The sequence below is a fragment of the Anolis sagrei genome, chromosome 1, assembly GCF_037176765.1.
Source record: "Anolis sagrei isolate rAnoSag1 chromosome 1, rAnoSag1.mat, whole genome shotgun sequence".
Classification (NCBI taxonomy): Eukaryota; Metazoa; Chordata; class Lepidosauria; order Squamata; family Dactyloidae; genus Anolis; species Anolis sagrei.
The window spans coordinates 330,311,759-330,331,525 of record NC_090021.1 but is presented as its reverse complement, the minus strand read 5'-3'; the positions used below and the strand labels follow the sequence as shown (position 1 = coordinate 330,331,525).

General features: G+C 43.0%; 1 protein-coding gene across 1 annotated transcript in view; it reads left to right on the top strand.

The window, feature by feature from the left end:
- MTHFD1 (methylenetetrahydrofolate dehydrogenase, cyclohydrolase and formyltetrahydrofolate synthetase 1) overlaps nucleotides 1-19,767 on the top strand; it is a 121,559-nt gene that overhangs the window by 62,364 nt on the left and 39,428 nt on the right. The window contains exons 19-23 of the mRNA XM_060754319.2: nucleotides 1,043-1,111; nucleotides 2,835-2,946; nucleotides 3,965-4,104; nucleotides 11,925-11,966; nucleotides 17,529-17,629. Of these exons, the coding sequence (XP_060610302.2) occupies nucleotides 1,043-1,111; nucleotides 2,835-2,946; nucleotides 3,965-4,104; nucleotides 11,925-11,966; nucleotides 17,529-17,629 (464 nt within the window). The remainder of the gene's footprint in view (nucleotides 1-1,042; nucleotides 1,112-2,834; nucleotides 2,947-3,964; nucleotides 4,105-11,924; nucleotides 11,967-17,528; nucleotides 17,630-19,767) is intronic.

Sequence of the window (19,767 nt, the reverse complement as noted above, 5' to 3'; positions counted from 1 at the left end):
TTCTGGTACTGAGCACAATTCAAAGTGCTAGCTTTAGCCTGCAAAGCCCTAAAGGTTCTGGCCCAACGTACTTGTCCGAACGTATCTACCTCTATGAACCACCTCGGAGTTTAAGATCTTCTAGAGAGGTCCTGCTCTCAGTTCCGCCTCCTTCATAGGTGCTGACGAAAAACAGGGCCTTCTCAGTGGTGGCCCCTTGATGTGGAACTCCCATCCCAGTGAAATTATATAATCTTTTCTTTCAGAAGAAAATAAAGATATTGACAAGCTGGAATGTGTCCAGAGGAGGGCGACTAAAATGATCAAGGGTCTGGAGAACAAGCGCTATGAGGAGCGGCTTAAGGAGCTGGGGATGTTTAGCCTGAAGAAGAGAAGGCTGAGAGGAGATATGATAGCTATGTATAAATATGTGAGAGGAAGTCACAGGGAGGAGGGAGCAAGCTTGTTTTCTGCTTCCATGGAGACTAGGCCACGGAACAATGGCTTCAAACTACAAGAAAGGAGATTCCATCTGAACATGAGGAAGAACTTCCTGACTGTGAGAGCCGTTCAGCAGTGGAACTCTCTGCCCTGGAGTGTGGTGGAGGCTCCTTCTTTGGAAGTTTTTAAACAGAGGCTGGATGGCCATCTGTCAGGGGTGATTTGAATGCAATATTCCTGCTTCTTGGCAGAATGGGGTTGGACTGGATGGCCCATGAGGTCTTCCAACTCTATGATTCTATGATTCTAAAGGCTTTTCCTAAATCATTTAATCTAAATACCCTTCCACACAGCCATATAGCCCAGAAGATCAAGGCAGGTGATCCACAGTATCTGCTTTGAACTGGATTATATGAGTCCACACTGCCATATAATCCAGTTTAATGTGGATTTAATACATCTGTGTGGAAGGGGCCTAAGACGCACACCCCTCTACTAGAGTTATGGTGTATATGTGAAATACATTTGTAGAATGCTTGTTATTTTGTGAGGTCTGGAAATATATATATTTAAAAAACTTTAAGCCTGCTACTCAAGTAACTCTTCATATTTCTTCCCTTAGGGAGTGAGTGGTGCTCTGACAGTTTTGATGAAAGATGCTATTAAGCCGAACCTCATGCAGACTTTGGAGGTAAGCTCAGACTCTGTGGAAAGTTGATACTTTTAGTTGTAAATTGGAATTGCTACCAAAACATTTCTGTTTTACTTCACTTGTTTTTCCTGCCTTTAGAAATAGCATGTACCTGTGGGATAATGGCAATTTTCTAAATATATGACATGTTCATTCTTTATGCTCTCCATCCTTAGGATTGCTATCTTAGATAATAAGACAAGGCATCTGTAACTTTAATCTCCAATGGATTGTGGAGCAGCATGAGGTGCAGCAAAGCTTCATCAAGTGAGATGAAGATAGCTCTTGAGTGAAAAATAGGAGGAGAAAGTGTGGAGGAATATCCAGTTCCGAGCTGCATGCTTCTTCCTTCCACTTTTTACTAGAGAGACAACATTTGTATTGAAAAGGGGTGGCTGTGGCTTGAAAGTTGGAGTTTGGAAAGTGTGGGAGAACAGATAGCTTCATCCTCTTTGGCACAACTCTACAGCAACTCCCCCTGCTTCACAATCTATTGGAGTTTAAAAGTTTGAGGAGCCTTTTCACATCTCCACCCTGGCAACTGTATTCACCTTCTTTGTCACTCTGGTTAACTAATTAGTAAAGGGTAAAGGTTTCCCCTGACATTAAGTCTAGTCATGTCCGACTCTGGGGGGGGGGGGGTGCTCATCTCCATTTCTAAGCGGAAGAGCCAGCATTGTCCGTAGACACCTCCAAAGTCATGTGGCCAGCATGACTGCATGGTGCGTTGTTGATTTCCTGCAGAAGCAGTACCTGTTGATTTAATCACACTTGCATGTTTTTGAACTGCTAAGTTGGCAGAAGCTGGGGCTAACAGTGGGAGCTCACCCCACTCCCCAGATTCGAACCATCAACCTTTTGGTCAGCAAGTTCAACAGCTCAGCAGTTTAACCCACTGAACCACCAGGAGGCCCCTGAATAACTAACTAGTAAATATTAACTAAAATTAACTCATTACCCCAATTTAAGAAAAGATTGCTAATAGCAATTTCATAGTGTTACTTTCATAGTAACAATAGCCATTCCCTTTTTACTTTGATACATTACCAGAACATTTCAGTCATTTTAAATTAAATATGAGGCATAATTTATTAATTGATGAAATAATTCGTTAATTTTCTCCCCTTGTGTTTGGAGATTAGTAAGTCAGTCTGTTTTAGTAAATTTGCTGCAGTCAAATTTCCACATTCTGGTGCTTTACTCTCCTTTCCCTGCAAATTGGAAGATAATTGGTGAAGTTAGCAATTGGTATTGCTATTGAATGTTGCCACCAAATGCATGTGCATGCACTATTTCTTTTAACACTTTGAGGCAGCCTTCACAAACTTGTCATTTTTTATATCACGCATGGGCCAACTTTGGCCCTCCAGGTGTTTTGGACTTCAACTCCCACAATTCCTAACAGCCGGTAGGCTGTTAGGAATTGTGGGAGTTGAAGTCCAAAACACCTGGAGGGCCAAAGTTTGCCCATGCTTGTTTTATATCATGTGTAGTTTAGATCATAACAAAAATATCTTAAATCTTGCTAAATTTCAACTTTCTGTGTTCGCAATGTTCGAGTTTCACAATTCTGCAAGATTTCATTGCCTTTTGTATACTTCTTTGTAAATTACTATGGCTAAATTTGCTCCCCAACAAATGAGAGTCATGTTCCACTTGGCAGAGTACCAACTTATACCAATCTTGGTGTTTCTTCTTTCTTTCTGCTGCTTTTCTTTCCTAGGGCAATCCGGTATTTGTCCATGCCGGTCCATTCGCCAACATTGCTCATGGCAACTCATCCGTCCTAGCAGACAAGATCGCTCTGAAGCTCGTTGGCAAGGATGGGTTTGTTGGTAAGTATCTTTCAGAGCTTTTTGGAATACAGTTTCCAGATTCCACCAGACAACGTAGCCGGTCTGTTTCCTGTGTGTCCCACCATCATGGCAGGTTGTTTTAATAACAGTCACTACGATAGGTTGCAGTGAAGGCAGCTACCTTAAATAGGAGGATTGAATGAAAAATAATGCCTCCACCTCTGTAACTCCTCAACAGATGGCAGTACTGGTAACCGGCAGGTACTGGCTTGTTCAGTAGACTCTCCTCTACAATTCAATTTTTAGTGGGAAGCCTTAGCATTGAACAGTTGTGTTGTTAAAGTGCGAAGTGTGGAACCCTGCACAGATGGTTTGTTAATACGACTTAAGCAATGTGCAGTCATTGAATTCTTGATAGCAGAAGATGTCACCCCAAAGGAGATTCATCTGATAATGCAAGTTGTTTAGTTAACACACTCACCAACTGATTTCTGCATGCCCTAACAGTCCTCACTATATTTTCTCTCTAATCCCTTTCTCCAAGGCCATTTCTGCAAACTAGTTCAGTTTCTTTGTATAACATCCTTCCATCGATCTCTTTATTTATATCTCACCTTTCTCCCATAGTTGGGAGTCAAGGTGCCTTCCAAAAGGACAGAGAATGATGTAAAACACAGATAGTTAAAAGTCTAACAAAATGGCGAGCCATAGATCAAGCAAGCTATAATCTACTGCTTATAATTTTATTTTAAAGCTTTTAATTCTGATTCTCAGCAGCATAACAGTTTGTTTGCAGTTTAGCTCAAGCATGAGCAAACTTTGGCCCTCCAGATGTTTTGGACTTCAACTCCCACCATTCCTAACAGCCTACCGGTTGTTAGGAATGGTGGGAGTTGAAGTCCAAAACACCTGGAAGGTTGAAGTTTGCCCCATGCCTGGTTTAGATGTTACGATCAATAAATAGCCTGGCTTAATGAGTGACAGCATCAGAATAACAACTAGGACAACAACAACAATGCTGAGTATAACAATTATTTTCATTTTGTTCTGCCTACAGTGACAGAAGCTGGCTTTGGAGCAGATATTGGCATGGAGAAGTTCTTTGACATCAAGTGCCGGTATTCTGGATTGCAGCCCCACGTGGTGGTCTTGGTAGCCACTGTCCGAGCCCTGAAAATGCATGGAGGGGGCCCCACGGTGAGTGCCGCTCTTGGCAAAGGCAAAGCCCAGAAGCCAGTTGTGAAGTCCCAGAGGACAATCTGAGACTTCACATTACCCATGAGGAGGATAATCTGGGAGAACACCATTCCTGCAACTAGTTGTGCCCATAATATTATTGAGTAGCACATTTCAACTCTGGCACTCACTTTAGCTACGTTTAATATTGTTCTCTGTGGGTGATACAGCTTTTTCCCTCTCGTCTCTTTTGTGGGTACTTCTGACTCATGTCTGGAGGATGGCAGACATTCTGTCTGCTAAAAATATTGAATGTGGTTAAAATTTTACAAATAAGTAGAAGTGTCCTTGTACATTTAATAATGTGGGAATCTTGACCCCACACTCTCCAGTCAGACTTTTGATGCACACACCCCAAATTATCCCTTTCTTTGTGTTATCAAAGGCTTCATGGCCAGAATCACTGAGTTGCGGTGAGTTTTCTGGGCTGTATGGCCATCATCCAGAAGCATTCTCTCCTGACATTTCACCTCCATCTATGACAGGCATCCTCAGAGGTTGTGAGATCTGTTAGAAGCTAGGCAAGTGAGACCTCACAACCTCTAAAGAAGCTTGCCATAGATGCAGGCGAAACGTCAGAAGAGAATGCTTCTGGAACATGGCCATATAGTCCGAAAAACCTACAACAACCTAGGCATGTGAGGTCTATATATCTGTGGGATAATGTCCAGGGTAGGAGAAATAACTCTTGTCTGCTTGAGGCAAGTGTGAATGTTGCAATTGGCCACCTTGATTAGAATGGCCTTGCAGATATTTCCTGCCTAGGGGAATCCTTTGTTGGGAGGTGTTAGCTAGCCCTGATTGTTTCATGTCAGGAATTCTCCCATTTTCTGAATGTTGCTCTTTATTTACTATCCTGATTTTAGAGTTTTTCAGTAATGGTAGCCAGATTTTGTTCATTTTCATGGTTTTCTCCTTTCTGTTGAGATTGTCCACATGCTTGTGGATTTCAATGGCTTCTCTGTGTAGCCGGATATAGCGAAATTAAAGGATATCTAGGCAGGGGGGAACAACGAATCCCACCGCTGCCACCAATATAGCGTAGTTAAAGGATATCTGGGCAGGGTGGACAAAGAATCGATCACACCTCCGCCCCTCAAGGCAAGGGAGAATAAATATTATAAATGACCGAATGTTCTTGGTAGTATTAGCCGCCGCCACCTCAGAATTATTGGCCTGAGGTACCAAAGGTGTGAATGTGTTGTAGGTAAGGTGTGTTTGCCCTTGTTCTTCTATGGCTTCCTCACTGGCTGACTGGACTTTAAAATGGTTTGACAGAGTGAGTTCTGAGGGAATGGATAGACTGAGGCATACACCAGTTAACAGTGAACTAAGAAAGATTGATTGAACTTGGAACAAATATCACCTCATAGCATGAGGGGTACAGAAGCGTAATTCAGTTGTTGAGACTTAGTTACTTAAACAAGTAGTTCCCCTGACAGTAAAGCTTTTATCAACTGTGAGATTCCTTAACCACACTGCTCTATCTTTAGACACAGTATCACTCGAGACCAGATCCCTATCTGTCTCTCCCACAGGGCAAATAAGCTTTCATATACTGTTCCTCAGTATAAGCAGACAAGTCTTTCTGTTACTGATCCTACCAATACAGTAACCCTAGCCCTTGTCTGTCTGCTTATTCCCTATTCTAAAGGCTCACTTAAAACTTTCTTTCCCTGTCAGATCCCTACTCTAACTTCCTATCTTAACATTTCATCCTTCTGTATCTGATGTCAAGACACTTCTCCACTCTCTTTCAAGAGCTGACAGCTTATTTCCCTCTCTCAACCGACTCCTCCCCTAATTGCTATACCCAATCAGGAGTCGGCTTGACTCCTCCTCCTGTCTCTGCCTGCCTTCCAAGATGACAGCTACTGTCATGTAGGCTTCGGCCTTGTCGTCTTAAAGGTAGATTTCACTACACCGGACATGGTGGTTGTTAGAATGGTCCAGCATTTGTGTGTTCTCAAATAATATGCTGTGTCCAGGTTGGTTCATCAGGTGCTCTGCTATGGCTGAGTTCTCTGGTTGAAGTAGTCTGCAGTGCCTTTCGTGTTCCTTGATTCGTGTTTGGGCAATGTTGCTGTGTTGGGTGGTCCCTATGTAGATATGTATGCAGCTGCATGGTACACGGTAGACTCCTGCAGTGGTGAAAGGATCCCTCCTTTAACTGAGCTCTTTCCTTGAGTCATCCCAATTTGCACTGATTTGCCAGGAGAAGAAAAATAAATACTCTGCAGCTTCCTCTCAAAGACAAAGGTGCCCAGGTTTACTAGCCCATTTGTCCTACTGATAGAGAATGCTCTTAATCCATCCCAGACATCTGCTTCATCCACCGTTTCCTCTTTCTGTTTCTAAGCTTTCCTCTTTCTTTCTAACTGGCTTAGCACCTTCTCCTTGCCCTTGGCTACCCATTACTCCATTTATTCACATTCTTCTTTATTGTAAGGTTATGAGGTTAAGCACACAGAGACTCCACTCTGTTTCATGTATTTACTTGGACATGATCTGATATTTGTCCAGTCATTTATCTCCAACTTGAAAATTGTCCAGAGGCTTTAAAGATTGTGATTTGTTAGGTCAGATTCAAGGTCTGAAGAGGTCACAGATTGCCACAGATAGGAAAGTACGAGAACATGCAAAATACAGAGATCCTTGCGATGTGTTCTTGCCTCTCTCCTTCCATGGGAGCAGAGCAATTTGGAATATTTTGCTTTTCTACTTCTCTTTTAAGTGGTTTATTGTTGTGTCTTCTGAGTAGGTTTTTTTTGTATGGTAAATGTGGTCTGTTTTAAAAGACATGAGTTTCACATACTCGGGGCTACAGTGGCGCAATAGGTTAAACCGCTGAGCTGCTGAAACTTGGTGATCAGAAGGTTGGTGGATTGAATCCAAGGGACAGGGAGATCTCCCACTGTTAGCCCCAGCTCCTGCCAACCTAGCAGTTCAAAAACACGCAAATGTGAAACAATCAATAGGTACCACCTTGGCGGGAAGGTAAACAGCACCCCATGCAGTCAACTCAGCGGATGAACCCAGCGGGTGCTCACCAGTGCTTCCTCTTCATCCTGGAAAGAAGTGACAAGCGGAGTGCCGCAGGTTTCCATCCTGGACCCGGTCCTGTTCAACATCTTTATTAATGACTTAAATGAAGGGCTAGAAGGCATGATCATCAAGCTTGCAGACGACACCAAATTGGGAGGGATAGCCAATACTCCAGAGGACAGGAGCAGGATTCAAAACAATCTAAACAGATTAGAGAGATGATGGGCCAAAACTAACAAAATGAAGTTCAACAGGGACAAATGCAAGATACTCCACTTAGGCAGAAAAAATAAAATGCAAAGATACAGAATGGGGGACAACTGGCTCGAGAGCAGTACGTGTGAAAAAGATCTTGGAGTCCTCGTGGACAACAAGTTAAACATGAGCCAAGAATGTTATGCGGCAGCAAAAAAAGCCAATGGGATTTTGGCCTGCATCAATAGGAGTCTAGTGTCTAGATCTAGGGAAGTCATGCTCCTCATGCTCTATTCTGCCTTGGTTAGACCACACCTGGAATATTGTGTCCAATTCTGGGCACCACAATTCAAGAGAGATATTGACAAGCTGGAATGTGTCCAGAGGAGGGCGACTAAAACAATCAGGGGTCTGAAGAACAAGCCCTATGAGGAGCAGCTTACACATGATGGACATATAAATACGTGAGGGGAACTCATAGAGAGGAGGGAGCAAGCTTGTTTTCTGCTGCCCTGGAGACTAGGACGCGGAACAATGGCTTCAAATTACAAGAAAGGAGATTCCATCTGAACACTAGGAAGAACTTCCTATCTGTGAAAGCTGTTCAGCAATGGGACTCTCTGCCCCAGGGTATGGAGGAGGCTCCTTCTTTGAAGGCTTTTAAACAGAGGCTGGATGGCCATCTGTTGGGGGTGTTTGAATGCAATTTTTCTGCTTCTTGGCAGGGGGTTGGACCGGATGGCCCATGATGGCCCATGAGGTCTCTTCCAACTCTATGATTCTATGCTGGCCACATGACCTAGGAGCTTTATACAGACAACGCAGGCTCTTCAGCTTAGAAATGGAGATGAGCACCAACCAGAGTCAGAGATGAAGGAGAAGCCTTTCCTTTTATCTGTTTATCTGTTTATCATTGTTTTGAAACATTGAATGTTTGCCTTGTGTCTGTATATGCTGGAATCCGTCCTGAGTTCCCCAGGGCACCTTTTACCTTCCCACCTCAGTGGTACCTATTTATCTACTCACATAGCTGTTTTCGAACTGCTAGGTAAGCAGAAGCTAGGGCTGATGTCAGGAGCTCATCCCACCTGTTGCTTGAACTGCCAACCTACCAATCGGCAAGATTTTCCGTAGCTGGCGGTTTAACCCACTGTGCTAACCATGGCCCTAATAATATTATATGTATTACTATTATTATATGTATTATTATTACAACTACTACTACTACTACATATAGTTGGCCATCCATATTCATAGTTTGTGCAGCTATGGATTCAACCACCTACATCTTGAATATGAATATATATATATATATATATATAATCATAGAATCAAAGAGTTGGAAGAGACCTCATGGGCCATCCAGTCCACCCCCCTGCCAAGAAGCAGGAATGTCGCATTTAAAGCACCCCTGACAGATGGCCATCCAGCCTCTGTTCAAAAGCTTCCAAAGAAGGAGCCTCCACCACACTCCAGGGCAGAGAGTTCCACTGCTGAATGGCTCTCACAGTCACAAAGTTCTTCCTCATGTTCAGATGGAATCTCCTTTCTTGTAGTTTGAAGCCATTGTTCTGCATCCTAGTCTCCAGGGAAGCAGAAAACAAGCTTGTTCCCTCCTCTCTGTGGCTTCCTCTCACATATTTATACATGGCTATCATATCTCCTCTCAGCCTTCTCTTCTTCAGGCTAAACATGCCCAGCTCCTTAAGCCGCTCCTCATAGGGCTTGTTCTCCAGACCCTTGATCATTTGAGTCGCCCTCCTCTGGACACATTCCAGCTTGTCAATATATATATATCTCCCCTGAGAGTGAGAGTGTGTGTGTGTGTGTATGTATGTGTGTGTGTGTGTGTGTAGTGTGTGTGTGTGTGTGTGTGCAGACTCTTCCAAATATGTGCAGATTTATTGGAGTGGATGGGAAGAGTGGAATTATAGTACATTTTGTAGCTGCACACATTATCCCAACACATAGATACACAAACGGGATGAACACAGAAGGTACTTCAGTCCTTTCTGTATTTTCCATAGCAATATTTTTTATGTACAATCCAGTGAAAATTCATTTATGACTATCTCATTATTTAGCAATTTATGAATATCTCATCATTCATTTCTGCTATACAGGCAATCCCCGAGTTACAAACATCCGAATTGCAAATGACTCACAGTTAAGAATGCGGGTGGGACAACAGGAAGTGAGAGAAATCTACCCCTCGGAAGGGAAGTCCATTCCCGAAAAAACTGTCATGGGGAAAAGATGTGTCTGCTGAAGCTTTATCACCAATCCTAGTTTCCATAACAAGCCAAAATATTCAATATACAGTGATCACAGGGACAGAAATTGAGGTAAAATCTTCTGAACAAAGATCACAGGGGTACCATGCTACCTCTTCCCTATGATATCCAAAGCATGCATGCATGCATGTGTGTATATGCATGTGTGTGTGTGTGTGTGTATACACATACATACCCCCTGTTCTGTCGCATGCTGGGCCTGTAAAGAATTTCCTTTAGAACAGGACGTGCAACCTTTGCCCAGCGGGAAGCCAGGGGGCCCAAGGAGAATTTCTCAGAGGTTTTCCACAACAAATGATCTTTAGGTGGCTTGTGAAGTATAACAAAGTCTTTTATTAATGAACAATCAAACAGAAACGTCTCTTGTCTTCAGTAAAGTTAAGCAAATGATTCCAGGCTTTTATGCAACTGGTGAATTCCTAATCATGCCCACAAAGGACAGGCAAGTGTCTTCAATAACTTCTTCTTTAAAGGAAAATCCCCTTTTTAACTTCTCCCAGGCTGACTGTAATCTAACCCTTACTGATGTGGGCTCCGCTACCTGGTCGAACTGCGTCTCGAACGCCGAATGGACCTACCAGTAAGGCAGTAGACTCTACAGCTGGAGTTCTTTGGTCTTTAGGGTTGTTTTCCTGGAAATCTTTGGAGACTCTTAAGACCGTTTCCCCCCGGAAAGTCCTCAAAGCTTTGGGGAGGCTTCCCTGGAGTTCTCTGGTTTGCTCTTAAGACTGTTTTCCCCCGGAAAGTCTTAAGGGTTGAAGCTTTTGTACAGGGGAAGCTAGCACATGTCCTGTACATTGGCTTTCCTTGCTGAGACTAACTAAAAATGGCTCCCTTCCCTTCCCAATTGCCCTGAGCAAGGGGCGGAACCTAAACTTAACGATGATGGACAGGTGACTTGCCCTATAACTGCAACCAAAGGAAGCCACCTATCTGCAGAGTCCCTGAAACCTAGGACTGCAAGCAAACATTTAATATAAAGCAAATAAATTTGGAGCTCCTGGTACGGCTGTACCAGAACACCCCCACACACACTATTTCTATCCCACTCATCTCACCCTTGCAAGGGACTTACAGCAGCTTACAATTGGTAATATTCAATGCTGCACATTCAACAACATAAATACAATACATCAATGCAATAAACAATTAAAACATATAAATATCATAAAACCATTAAAACATGCCCATTCCTAAGATCATCATTTGCATGCTACATTGTGCTGATTCTATATTCCACTACCCAAATGCCTGATTGCAATGCCAGGTCTTCACTTTTTTCCTCAACACCAGGAGGGAGGGGACCAGTCTGATATCATTGAGGAGGGAGTTCCACAGCTGAGGGGCCACCACAGAGAAGGCCCTGTCTCTCGACCCCATTAGTCGCGCTTGCGATAGGGGTGGGACCGAGAATAGGGCCTCCCCCACAGATCTTAACTCTCTAACAGGTTCATAGGGAGAGATACATTCAGACAGGTAAGTTGGACCGGAGCCGTTTAGAGCTTTATAGGCCAAAGCCAGCACTTTGAATTATGCTCGGTAGCAGATAGGCATCCAGGAGCTGATGTAGCAGGGGGGTTGTATGCTCCCTATACGTCACTTCAGTGAGCAACCTGGCTGCCTCCCATTGGACTACTTGGAGCTTCCGAACAGTCTTCAAAGGCATCCCCATGTAGAGCGCATTGTAGTAGTCTATTCAAGGTGTAACAAGACCGTGGTCCGCTGTGGCCAAATCTGGAGTTACACTTAAAAAATGTAGCTGTTCCAACTTACATACAAATTCAACTTAAGAACATCCCTACAGAACCTATCCTGTTCGTAACTTGGGGACTGCCTGTTCTATGAAAGTTGTGATGCCAAAATTGGTGTTTCTTATACAGTGTATAATACACTGTTCATTAAAATTCCAACAAGTATTTCTGGATGCTCATGTCATCATCCTTTTCCATACTAATGTTTTGACATAGGTCTATTTTTATCCTGCCTCCCACTACATGTCTATCTGCTATCTCGCTGCAGAATTTGACTTCCATTTGCACATATTTTGCACAACCCTTAATATGCATGCATATGCAAATATGCCTCCAGCAGTACTGTAATTCATAAACTTGGTTGTATACTTGTGGAAAGATTCCATTCATCTCTTCTGAAGCATTTGAGAAAAAGACTTCCATTTTAGGAATCACATTGACTGACTAAAAAGAACTTCGCTATTCATCTTTAATGCTTTTTTCATATTCATTACAGGTTACAGCTGGAGTTCCCTTGCCGAAAGAATACGTTGAAGAGGTAACATTGATTTTCTGGTCCTATAAACCATATCTATTTTTTTAAATGAGAGCTGTGTATTTGCCTGAGCCTAAGACATTTCTAGTTCTTGAACTTCCAGTTAATTAATTAAGGGCCTCATGTGTTGCATTACTTTTTTCATTCCTGTGACTCTGTGACCAAGGAAAAGACATCTACTGAAAAAAAAGGTTTAGTGCAGTCTCATAATCCATATATACACTGTGTTGTCTAAATGCTGTGTTTCCATTTACTAAAGTTCACAAAAGTTACCTTCTAGAGTACAGCCATCAATAATAATAATAATACTGACAATAATAATAATAATAATATATGTTATTTATATTCTGCCCTACCTCCGTGAGGGGACCCAGATCAGATTATAATACACATATATGGCAAACATGCAATGCTGTTATACAGTTAACAAAGACAGATAGTACATAAACAAAGGCAAAGGCGTCCCATCTTTTTCCATCTCCAGCATCAGGAGGCAGTTCAAAAACATTCAAATGTAAGTAGATCAATAGGTACCGCTTCTGCGGGAAGGTAATTGTGCTCCATGTAATCATGCTGCCCACATGACCTTGGAGGTGTCTATGGACAATGCTGGCTCTTTGGCTTAGAAATAGAGGTAAAAGTTTTCCCCTGACATTAAGTCCAATTGTGTCCGACTCTGGGGTTGGTGCTCCTTAGGCACCTCCAACGTCATTTGGCCAGCATGACTGCACGGAGCGCCGTTACCTTCCCGTCGAAGTGGTACCTATTAATCTACTCACATTTGCATGTTTTCAAACTGTAGGTTGAGAGAAGCTGGGGCTGACAGTGAAAGCTCACCCCACTTCCCGGATTCGAACCTATGACCTTTCGGTCAACAAGTTCAGCAGCTCAGCGATTTAACCCACTGCACCACCGGGGGCTCCCAAGGAAACATTTACCTTTACTTAATGTTTATATTTGTTGTTTTCTTTTTAATGGGCATAGAACCATAGTTAAAAGAGACCACACAGGCCATCATGTCCAACCCCATTCTGCCATTCAGGAACACAAAATCAAAGCACCCCCAACAGAAGGACATCCAGTTTCTGCTTTAAAACTTCCTGAGAATGAGGCTCCAATTCTATCAGTTCCATTAATCCTACTGATGGGTTAACAATATTTAAACATTTGGGTTGTTGTAGGTTTTTCCGGGTTACATGGCCATGTTCTAGAGGCATTTTCTCCTGACGTTTTGCCTGCATCTATGGCAAGCATCCTCAGAGGTAGTGAGGTGCCTCACTACCTCTGAGGATGCTTGCCATAGATGCAGGCGAAACGTCAGGAGAAAATGCCTCTAGAACATGGCCATATAACCCGGAAAAACCTACAACTACCCAGTGATTCCGACCATAAAAGCCTTCGACAATACATTTAAACATTTCTTTTTATGTATATTTAACTAGGAAACCTTGAGTCCCAGGGCTTGGGGAAAATGTGAAATATTAATCAATATAGTAATAAAGCTAATTGAGCCACAGTAGTATGGACTCCTCCATGAGGACACAATAAGCTGTGGAGTTTTTCCATTATGTGCCCAGTTTATATTTTAATGTTGTGTCAGTTTGACATGGATTGCAAGTCAGAACAGATGGAAAAAGCTTACAAAGCCTCAAGAGGTGTGATGATGTAGGCTGCTGCTTACAAAAGCTCAAGTTAAGATGTATTTTCTTCAAGACCCTTTGCTTTTGCCAGAGGATTCTTCAATGTTTCTGTTGTGTGTTTTTTTTTCTCCTGAAGCAGACACATTATGACTACCTTTCTGGAACTTAATCATCTAAGCCAGAGCTTTCCAGCTGCCAAGTCATCCCCTCATCATACTTTCTCAATCCCATTTTTTTAAAAACCCAACAGAAACATTGACTCTCATACTGCATAGGAGGTATGACAGGAAATTTCATCAACTTAGGATTGTTTTAGGAGGGTTTATTTTCCTAAACTGCCCCTTCAATTGTAAGAAGAGTCCTGATTAATACCTTGTCATCCCACTTTTTTCAGCTGTGTTTAAAATCTCAATTTTTTTAATCGTGTCTGTGCTGGTACGGCTGTACCAGGAGCTCCAACTTTATTTGCTTTGTATTAAATGTTTTGCTTGCAGGGTTCTGCAGAAAGGTGGCTTCCTTTGGTTGCAGTCATAGGTCAAGTCACCTGTCCATCATCGTTAAGTTTTGGTTCCGCCCCTTGCTCAGGGCAAATGGGAAGGGAAGGGAGCCATTTTTAGTTAGTCTCAGTAAGGAAAGCTAATGTAGAGGACGTGTGCAAGCTTCTCTCTACATTAAGACTTTCCAGGGGTGAATAGTCTTAAGAGCATCCAAAGGTCTCCAAAAATTTCCAGGGAAACATCCCTAAAGCTTTGAGGAATTTCGGAGGGTGAACAGTTTGAAAGACCAAAGAACTCCAGCTGGAGTATCTACTAGCCTTACTGGTAGGTCCACTCGGTGCTCGAGACGCAGATCGACCCGGTAGCGGAGCCCACATCAGTAAGGATTAGATTACAGTCAGCCTGGGAGAAGTTAAAAAGAGTTTTCCCTATAGAGAAAGTTTAGTTAATCAAAGTTAGGTACCAGTCCACTGAGGACTAGACTAAGAAAGCCTTGAAGTGTTGTTTGAACCATTGAAGATAGTTTTCTTAGTTTTCTTAGAACTACAGAGACACTCGCTGGAACACCCCAGCAAGCGAGAGTCCAAAAGTGGCAGGCCCAAACCCAGCACCTCAATTCATGGGTGATACCAGATGAGAGACTCCCCCCTGGGCACTCAGAAGACTGGGCGACTTGGAAGGCGCTGAACAGATTGCGCTCTGGCACCACGAGATGCAGAGCCAATCTTAAGAAATGGGGCTACAGGGTGGAATCCTCGGCATGCAAGTGCGGAGAAGAACAAACCACTGACCACCTGCTGCAATGCACCCTGAGCCCTGCCACATGCACGATGGAGGACCTTCTTGCGGCAACCCCAGAGGCACTCCAAGTGGCCAGATACTGGTCAAAGGACATTTAACCAAATACCAAATTTACAAAATCTGTGTGGTTTTTTTTTCTTTTTCTTTTTAATCTCTGTGTTTGTTTTGCTCTGTTAGAATTGTAAAACAATGGTTGCTGATGACACGATAAATAAATAACCATTGAAGATTTGTTGTTTGTTCCATAATAAAGACTTCGTTGCATCATTAAAGACTCTAAAGACCATCACTTCAGAAAAATCCCTGAGAACTTCTCTTCGGGGCCCCCTGGCTTCCTGCTGGGCTCAAGTTGCACGTCCTATTTAAAAACAATTCTTTACAGGCCCAGCGCGCAACAGAACAGAAACTGCAAGTCGTTTCTGGTGTGAGAGAATTGGCAGCCTGCAGAAATGTTGCTCAGAGGATGCCCAGATATATTACCATTAGGCATGAGCAATCCATGCACTAGGCGGTGCTGGTGCTTTGCTTCTACAGTGTTGCTAAAGTTCTGGTGGTGAAAATTTCAGAACTCTTAAAAAAACTTTCAAAATTTTGTTATAAATGACCATTCCTAATTAGTTCTGTCATAAAATTATCCAATAACGAAATAATACTGAAATTTTGAAAGTTTTGTTAAGAGTGGGTTGTTGTAGGTTTTTTGGGCTAAATGGCCATGTTCTAGAAGCATTCTCTACTGACATTTCACCTTCATCTATGGCAAGCATCCTCAGAGGTTGTGAGGTCTGTTGGAACTAGGAAAATTGGGTTTATATATCTGTGGTATATGCAAGATGGGGAGAAAGAACTCTTACCTGTTGGAGCTAGGTGTGAATCTTTCAATTGGCCACCTTGATTAGCATTTGATGGCCTGGCAGTTTTTTTTTTTGATGTGGCTTGTTAGTGCCTGGGGGAATCTTTTGTTGAGAGGTGATTAGCTGTCCCTGATTCTGTCCTCTCTGGAGTTTCCCTGTGTTTGATGTTGTCTTGATGTTATAATTTTAGAGGTTTTTAATAATGGTGGCCAGATTGTTCATTTTCATGGTTTCCTCCTTTCTGTTGAAATTGTCCACATGCTTGTGGATTTCAATGGCTTCTCTGTATAGTCTGACATGGTGGTTGTGAGAGTGGTCCAGCATTTCTGTGTTCTCAAATAATACGCTGTGTCCAGGTTGGTTCATCAGGTGCTCTGCTATGGCTGATTTCTCTGGTTGAAGTAGTCTGCATGGCCTTCATGTTCCTTGATTTGTGTTTGGGCAATGCTGCGTTTGGTGGTCCCTATGTAGACTTGTCCACAGCTGCATGGTTTTGTTAGAGTTCTGAAATTTTCACCACCAGAACTTTAGCAACACTGTAGAAGCAAAGCACCAGCACCTCCTAGTTTTGTATGTACTTTAGAACCATGGATTGCCCATGCCTAGTTACCATCCTGTGGGAGGCTTCTCTCATGTCCCCATATGGGAAGCTGGAGCTGACAGATGGGAGCTCACCCCATCTTGCGGATTCGAACCGCCAACCTTCAGGTTCGAACCTCCAACCTTCAAGACAGCAGTTCAGCCAGCACAAGTTGCGGCACCACGGCTCCTATCTCAAGAGTTGATTGACCACAGAAACAAATAACATTAGAATCATAGAATCATAGAATTATAGAGTTGGAAGAGAACTCATGGGCCATCCAGTCCAACCCCCTGCCAAGAAGCAGGAATATTGCATTCAAAGCACTCCTGACAGATGGCCATCCAGCCTCTGTTTAAAAGCCTCCAAAGAAGGAGCCTCCACCACACTCCAGGGCAGAGAGTTCCACTGCTGAACAGCTCTCACAGTCAGGAAGTTCTTCCTCATGTTGAGATGGAATCTCCTTTCTTGTAGTTTGAAGATCACTACAAGGCAGAGACGCACTGTACTTTTCCGAGCTGCTGACCCATTAATGAAGAGTGACTAAAACAAAATGAATTGAAGCATTCTGTCTACCTTTTTCACCTATGTAGGCAAACAAATATTATTATTAAGGATAATTATAAACTGAGTTTGCTTATTTGCATCTTGTTAGTATATGCACTGTGCTGTATATTCGCTTCAATATGTTCATCCATCACACTGATGTAATTCTGAAATAGGTTCAAAGCATGCCATTCCCATAAAGTTTTTTGTTTGCAGCCCTGAAAATTAAGTGCTAATGGCTCACAACAATTCCAAGTATGCATCGTGATGAAAATAAGCTTTCACTTTATGTTTTTTTTGTGAGTTGCTTCTATTGAAAAGCTATTGGGTGATTTGTCACCTTTCTCTTCGTCTCTTTCATGCGAAGCTGTTTTCTGGCACTTAAAGGTGAGAATCTGTTCATTGCAGGGGATCCAATTTTCACCATTTCTTTCCTTTTAGGTAGTTTTGAAATCCTTTTCCTCCTGCAAACAAAGCAAGCGACATTTCTGAAAAGCTGTACCTTGCCAATAGCATCTTATTTTTCTATTCCATTTTTTGTCTAACGTATTTCTTTCCATTAGCTGTTCTTCACACAGCAGGTTGCAAACAAACACTATGCTTGTTGTTTCCCCGGGCTAAAGCCTTTCTTTTCCTTCTTTCTTATACAGAACCTGGTGCTGTTGGAGAAAGGTTGCAGCAACTTGCGTAAACAAATCCAAAACGCCCAGACCTTCGGTGTCCCAGTGGTCGTTGCCGTAAATGCATTCAAGTAAGTAAGACCTGGTCTACCCAGGCAAGAACAATGGAAGTGGTAGATTAGTTCAGACTGTGTGGGATGCTGTTTATTATGTGCCATAACATAATAACTGGAAAATAAGGTGAGTTATTTTCCATTTCTTGTTTATGCACTGGAGCAACCTTACCCAGTTTCAAACTGCAATTCTCATCGTTCCAGAGAGTGGGCGATGTGCACTGTGTGTATTGTGAAACACACTACAGTTACCATAAAAAAATTAGAATCATAGAGTTAGAAGGGACCTCGTGGGCCATCCAGTCCAACCCCATTCTGCCAAGAAGCAGGAAAATTGCATTTAAAGCACCCCAACAGATGACCATCCAGCCTCTGTTTAAAGGCCTCCAAAGAAGAAGCCCACGTCACATTCCGGAGCAGAGAGTACCACTGCTGAACAGCTCTCACAGTCAGGAAGTTCTTCCTAATGATCAGAGGTCTGGAGAACAAACCCTATGAGGAGCGGCTTAAACAGCTGGGCATGTTTAGCCTGCAGAAGAGAAGACTGAGAGGAGACATGATGGTCATGCATAAATATGTGAGGGGAAGTCATAAGGAGAAGGGAGCAGGCTTGATTTCTGCTGCCCTGGAGACTAGGATGCAATGGAACAATGGCTTCAAACAACAGGAAAGGAGATTCCACCTGAACATTAGGAAGACCACTCGAACAACCACTATGTCGGACTACACAGAGAAGCCATTGAAATCCATAAGCATGTGGACAATTTCAACAGAAAGGAGGAAACCATGAAAATGAAAAAATCTGGCTACCAGTATTAAAAAACTATAAAATTACAACAGCAAAACAACACAGAGGAAACAATCAGGGACAGCTAATCACCTCTCAACAAAAGATTCCCCCAGGCACTAACAAGCCACACCAAAAAACTGCCAGGCCATCAAATGCTAATCAAGGAGGCCAATTGAAACATTCAGACCTAACTCCAACAGACAAGAGTTCTTTGTCCCACCCTGGTCATTCCACAGATATATATATACCCAATTTTCCTAGTTCCAACAGACCTCACAGCCTCTGAGGTTGCTTGCTATAGATGCAGGCGAAACGTCAGGAAAGAATGCCTCTAGAACATGGCCATATAGCCCGAAAAAAACCTACAACAACCTATTGGGAAGAACTTTCTGACTGTGAGAGCTGTTCAGCATTGGAACTCTCTGCTCCAGGGTGTGGTGAAGGCTCTTCTTTGAAAGCTTTTACACAGAGGCTGGATAGCCATCTGTCAGAGGTTCTTTGAATACGATTTTCCTGCTTCTTGGCAGGGGGTTGGACTGGATGGCCCACAAGGTCTCTTCCAACTCTGATTCTATTTGTGTATGCCTATATGTACATGTGTGGGTGTGGGTGTGCTTATATCTATATCTATACCTTATCTACAATTTAGTCTGTGTTGGGAGCTCATCAGGCCCAAATCTACTCCAGTGCTCTTTTTGTTTTGCAATATCTGAATCAATTGTAACTGCCCAGACAACAGAAATATATAGCCAGGCACCTTCTTTGGAGCCTTTTGAGCAGAGGCTGGATGGCCATCTGCCGGGGGTGCTTTGAATGTGATTTTCCTGCTTCTTAGCAGGGGGTTGGACTGGATGGCCCATGAGGTCTCTTCGAACTTTATGATTCTATGATACAGAGGGGGGCACGGGGCCACATGGGGACCTGTACTTGTGAAAGTTAGGTTGCTTCTGAGGGAATAAAGATGGGTTTTTCGGGGTCTCCTTTGGTCCCTTGCATGCAAGAGGCTTGGGGGGACCCCTGACTCTAAGGAAAGAGGTTCAAAGATGTTTGGGGAGCATGCAGAATAGGGGAAAGAGGGGTCCCTGTCATATGGGAGTTCATAGTACAGGAGTCAGAAGAGATTCAACATTGCAGGCAGAGTGAGCTAGAGGAGAGAAAAAGAGCTTCAGCTTGATCTGTGGCTGGTTCAAATGTCTCTGCTGAGATCTTGAGTCAGTTACATGTTGTGGTCAGTTCTTGAGCCTGTGGAACTCCCTGCTGCAACCAGCTGTTGAAGGCAGGGGTCCTTGTGTTCGGCGTCAGTAGGAAACAATTGTTTTCCAAGGTTTCAAGCAGGGCTCGAAAGAGTTATTGTAAGGATTACAGC